Source organism: Alligator sinensis, unplaced genomic scaffold (assembly GCF_000455745.1).
Source record: "Alligator sinensis unplaced genomic scaffold, ASM45574v1 scaffold412_1, whole genome shotgun sequence".
Taxonomy (NCBI): Eukaryota; Metazoa; Chordata; order Crocodylia; family Alligatoridae; genus Alligator; species Alligator sinensis.
Window position 1 is genome coordinate 774458 of NW_005842474.1, and position 5774 is coordinate 780231.

Genomic DNA, 5774 nt, shown 5'->3' on the forward strand with positions numbered 1-5774 from the left:
CTGGTTACAGCACAGAGAAGGGAGGAGGGCAAGAGGTGCCGAAAGCCAGTGTAGCCATGGGCTAGATACAGTTCTCCTTCAGAGGAGCAGCCATGGATCGGAAAGAATCTAAAAATTCTGGTTATCTGGGCTTGCATTCGGCAGTGGCGGTGGTGCAGGGTGGTGGATGGTGGCAGTAGCCACCACGCTGTGCAAACTCCTCCCCCCACCACGCCCAGCTGTGTGCCTGTGCAGGCTGCAGAGGGGAGTTGCTGCCCTCATAAAGAAATCCCAGAGGGTGTTGCAGGATGACAGCTCCTTCTCAACAGCTCTGTTTTGTATATAACTATAGGGCTAAAACCTATTCTCTTTTCTTCAATATCCCAGGACCTTGAAGAAAACCAATTATCTTATAGCCAATCTGAGTAAAATACAATCAATAGGAACAGAAAGTACCCTACGAAACTATTTCAAATCTGCAACTGCTGTCTTGGTGGAGCTAATCTTTACACTATTTCATATGGGGCCACAGGAGGACATGAGGACACCTCCCAGCCAAGACAGGTGACATGCACAACGAGTACCCAGGTAAGTGACAGGGGTCCGAATAGTCTTAAGAATCGGGGAGTGGTGCATGCACCAATACAGGGCCTTAAATGCCTATACACTAATGCTCATAGCATGGGGAATAAGTAAGAGGAACTCGCCCTACAGATAGCTAGTACAAACCTGGACATAGTAGGGCTCACAGAAACCTGGTGGGATTCATCCCATGACTAGGCAATAAACATTAGGGGCTATAGACTATACAGGCGGGATAGAACAGGAAGGAAAGGATGGGGTGTGGTGCTCTATGTCAGAGAGCAATACACATCATCATCTAACAGGATGGGGTCAGAGGAGGGGCAGACTGAAGTGCTCTGGGTCAGAACACAGGGTGGTCGTGGGGACGGTGGGGGTCTACCACAGACCACCCAACCAAGGTGGTCCATGAATTCTCAGGTCAGCTTGCAGAGGCAGTTAAGGCAAGGGATGTAGTCATCATGGGTGATCTAAATTACCTGGACATCTGCTGGGAGGAGCAGTCAGCCAGGTCTGACTGCTCACGAAGGTTCCTTGCTGAGATACAGGACCTCCACCTAACCCAGGAGATGCACAGTCCCACCAGGGGGAATGCCCTGCTGTACCTGGTCCTGGCCACAGGCGATGACCTGGTGAGGGGACTCCAGGTTCTTGACCACCTGGGTGACAGCAATCATCAGCTACTGGAATTCACCATCCAGTTCAGGGTGTCAAGGGCCTGCAGCAAGGCAGTAGCCCTTGACTTCAAGAGGGCCAACTTCAATGAGTTGAGATTGGTAGGAGGGACACTGGGGTCCTGGAGGGTAGGGGAACTGGGTGTCCAAGACGAGTGGTTGTTCCTTAAGGAGATGATCCTCCGAGCCCAAGGGGTGACAGTCCCAATGAGAATCAAAGGGGGCAAGAGTGCTCAAAAGCCCCCCTGGCTCACCAAGGCATTCAGGAATGCCTGAAAGCCAAAAAGGAGGTGTACACCCAGTGGAAGGGAGGGGCTATCACCGAATAGAAGTATACCTCCATCGCTCGGGTCTGTAGTGGGGCTGTTAGGAAAGTTAAGGCAGATACGGAACTAGGGCTTGTATCAAGGATCAAGGACAAGAAAAAGTTCTTTTTTAAATACATAGGGAGTATGAAAAAGGCACCGGGTAACACGAGGCCCCTGCAGGATACGCTTGGAAATCTGGTGGTTGTACCAGAGAAAAAGGCAGACCTTTTTAACAAATTCTTTGCCTCCATTTTTTGCGCAGGGACCGGGACTCCCCCACTGAGATTCAGGACAGACTCAGGAGAGACTCCGCCAGGCCTAGGGTCAGGGAGGACTGAGTTAGGGAACTTCTGGGGGGGGCTCGATGTGTTCAGATCAGCAGGTCCAGGTATTTTCCACCCCAGGGTTCTGAGGGAATTGGTAGGGGTTATTGTGGGGCCCCTGCCACAGCTTTACAAGCACTCGTGGTGCTCTGGCCAGGTGTCAGAAGACTGGAAGAAAGCCAATGTGGGAGGAGGGAGGACCTGGGCAACTATAGGCCCGTTAGTCTTACTTTGATCCTGGGGAAGCTCTTTGAGAAAGTTATCCAGGAGCACATCTGTGAAGGACCAGCAGGGGGGACAATGCTCAGGGGCAACCACCATGGGTTCATTAGGGGCAGGTCCTGTCAGACCAATGTGATTGTCTTCTATGATCAGGTCACAAAATCATTGGACACAGGTGTTGCAGTGGATGTAGTCTTTCTGGACTTCAGGAAGGCCTTTGACACTGTCTCCCTCCCCATTCTCATCAAAAAGATATGTGACTGTGACACTGATGCCTACACAGTCAGATGGATTGCAAATTGGCTGAGGGGCCGCACCCAGAGAATGGTGATGGATGGGTCATATTCGACCTGGAGGGATGTGGGCAGTGGGGTCCCCCAGGGTTTGGTCCTCGGGCCTGCACTGTTCAATTTCTTTATTAGCGATTTGGACAAGGGGGTAAAAAGCACCCTGTTTAAATTTGCCGATGACACGAAGATTTGGGGTGAGGTGGGCATGCTAGAAGGGAGGGACAGGATACAACTGGACCTGGACATGTTACAGGGATGGGCAAATGAGAATAGGATGGGATTCAATACTGACAAGTGCAAGGTACTGCACTTGGGCAGTAAGAACCAGCAGCATACCTATAGGCTGGGGAACTCCCTTCTCATAAGCACAGTGACAGAAAGGGGTCTTGGAGTCATTATTGATTCCAAAATGAGCATTGGCCACCAACGTGAGGACACGGTCAGTAAGGCTAACTGCACCTTGTCCTGCATCCACAGATGCATCACGAGCAGGGCCAAGGAGGTGATCCTCCTCCTCTATGCAACGCTGGTCAGGCCACAATTGGAGTACTGTGTCCAGTTCTAGGCGTCGCACTTTAGGAGAGATGTGGCCAGCATTGAGAGGGTCCAGAGGAGGGCCATTCACATGATCCGGGGACAGCAGGCCAGACCCTACGAGGAGAGGCTATGGGACCTGAACCTGTTCAGCCTTCACAAGAGAAGGCAGAGGGGGGACCTGGTGGCCATCTATAAACTTACCGGGGGGACCAGCAGGGAATGGGAGAGACCCTGTTCCCCTGAGCACCTCCCGGAGTAACAAGGAATAATGGCCATAAGTTGTTTGAGAGCAGATTCAGGCTGGACATTAGAGGCACTACTTCACAGTCAGGGCAACTAGGATCTGGAACCAACTTCCAAGGGAAGTGGTGCTGGCTGCTACCTTGGGGGGCTTTAAGAGGAGGCTTGACAATTACCTAGCCGGGGTCATATGATCCCAGTATTTTCTCCTGCCCAGGGCAGGGGGTCGGACTTGATGATCTACTTAGGTCCCTTCGGACCCTACATCTATGAATCTATATTGGTTGGTAAACTCAGGGTTCTGCTGCACTCATCACTACTCTTAGACTCCCACAGTGTAAATGCCTACGTACATCTCTGACAGGCCTTCTGTTTGGCTATGTCACTGAGAATTTGCCATCACTCATACAAACATCAAACATGAGTAGCCTTTATCCTGTTGAATAGGAGGCTCCAAGCTAGAGGGGAGACAGTAACTTGCTCTAGTTTTCAAGTTTCAGTCATTAAACACACGTTGTCGTCGCCATTATTATCAGCAGCAGTCCCTTGATTTGAGGATAATCTCTACTACATCGATGGATCCTGAGGTGACTTAAGAGTCTAATCTTTGAGCTATGGAGGTGTCTGTAGAAGTTGCAGGTACTTCCATAGGCTGGGATTCCTTTCCTTTTCCTTCCTCCACTCTCTCTTCTCTGCTTTGAGGGCAACCTGCTTTACCTCAAAATGGGCTGGTGCTTGGTAGAGGTTGCAGAGCCATTGGAGTTGGTTAACAGCTGGCTCCTCTCAATTCTTGATGTCATTCTTAAGGAATGTCTTCAATGTGTCCTCATAGTGTTTCCTCCAGCCACTGCAAGATCTCCAGCCACAGCTAAGATGAACACGTATCACCCCATGTCTGTGCGTATTGCTTTCAGGTAGGGTGACCATAAGTCACAGATTGGCTACAACAGTCTCAGATTTCAAACGGGTCCCAGCTAGCTGGTGAAAATTAAAACAAGCATCCTGGGCATGGGGCACAGGGTAGGGAGGCAAAACTAGAGGAACTGTGAAATAGGAAGCCCTAGAAGACAGCAAAATTGCCCATTAAGATTCATTGTTACTTCATAGGTGATCGTTAACACCTGTGAAGTAAAGAACAATGGGTCATTAACTGGACGTTGACTCCCTGCAGTAAGGGGGGAACAGCATCCAGAATTTTGCAGTGTCCCATATGGTCACTGTGGCCGGTCTGGGGGTGAATAACAAATACTCTCTCGCAGGGACTTTCTTGCCATGCCTTAAGATGCTGGGAGAATAAGAAAATTAATTATCCCCAACAGATAGCGTAGTTAATAACATGAGTCATGAGATAAATGAAATTTTGTTTTATTGTGCTCCTGGCATGAGTGTTTACAATCACAACCGTCTGTGGCACACCTATGCTTTATTCCTCCCCCTCCTTGTCTCTTGCCTCACTTAGAAGGGGTTTTCCCCTTTGATCTGACCTCCCCTCCACTTCTATCTTTGTCTTTCAGATTTATCAGGCGTCCTTCCACTCGCGGCAATCCCGCTCTCATTGGACCCTGAAGGTAAGTAACTTTTTCTCCTCGCCTTTTCTTCTCCCGATCCCTTGCGAGTTTCCTCAACCGTCCGATCAGTTGTCACAGCGAGGCTTCCAGTGACTGCAAGTCTTCAGTCTCCAAGTGCCCTGAGGGCAACATGCCCTTCATATACCTCCATGTGCTTTTATCCCTCCGGCTTGCCGCTTGCCATTTAACTCTTCCCCAGTGTGTAGATCCCTTCAGTAAAACCAATGTTTGAATTACTCTTGCCCCTATCCTGACTCTGCTCTCTGCCCCCTCCCTGGGGTTACTCCCTCTAGTACAGGGTTGTCTCTTACAGTCACCCTATGTTCAGGTCAGTGTTAGTCTTGTTACACAACAATTCTGTGCGTCTGCTGAAGCTCTCAGCAAATGGACTGTCCGCTCATTAAGACCTGAAACTAGTTTCAAGCACTCAAAGGAACACGACTCCAGGGCAGGATTCTCTCCGATCTGTGCTACACTAAGGTACAGCCACTATAGGCTACACCTTTGCACAAACACCCCGCTAGCCCCATCTCCCCTGCTGGTCCAGCTTGAGCCCACTGCCCCGCTCCCCAGGTGCCCGCTCACTACCCTCCCCACTCCCTGCTTATTTGTGGCTGCCTGCACAGTCTGTCCTGGGGCAGCAAGCAGGGAAGGATTAACCTGCCTTTTTGGCTGTTGCCACTTCTGCTCTCTGGGCTGGGCTCAGCCTGGGGAAGACCAGCAACGCAGCCGTGGGCACTGGACAAGCAGGTTAACCCTTTCCTGCCTGCTCCCCTGGGACAGAGCCTGGGCAGTCACAAGCAAGCAGGGGGCAGTGAGTGGGCATCTGGGCGCTGGGAAGGAGAGAGGGCAGTGGGACCAATGTGGGCGGCAGGGGAAGTGGGGCTAGTGCAGGGGTGGGCAAGATGCGGCCCGCCCTGACACCAGCAACGCTCCTGCGGCGCCCGGCGTTGCCCACGCAGCGCTCACAGGCCGGACCCTGCGGCCTCCCGGCTGAGGACGAGGGCGGAGCCGCGCGGGCCAGGCGCTCTGCGGGGCGTGGCCCCGCGGC

General features: G+C 51.7%; 1 protein-coding gene across 1 annotated transcript in view; it reads left to right on the top strand.

Moving 5' to 3' along the window:
- Window positions 1-548: 548 nt before the first annotated feature.
- Window positions 549-5774, top strand: part of PGM2 (phosphoglucomutase 2) — a 43362-nt gene continuing 38136 nt past the window's right edge. Inside the window, exons 1-3 of the mRNA XM_025212593.1 lie at window positions 549-567; window positions 4670-4723; window positions 5098-5203. Coding sequence (XP_025068378.1) covers window positions 549-567; window positions 4670-4723; window positions 5098-5203 — 179 coding nt within the window. The remainder of the gene's footprint in view (window positions 568-4669; window positions 4724-5097; window positions 5204-5774) is intronic.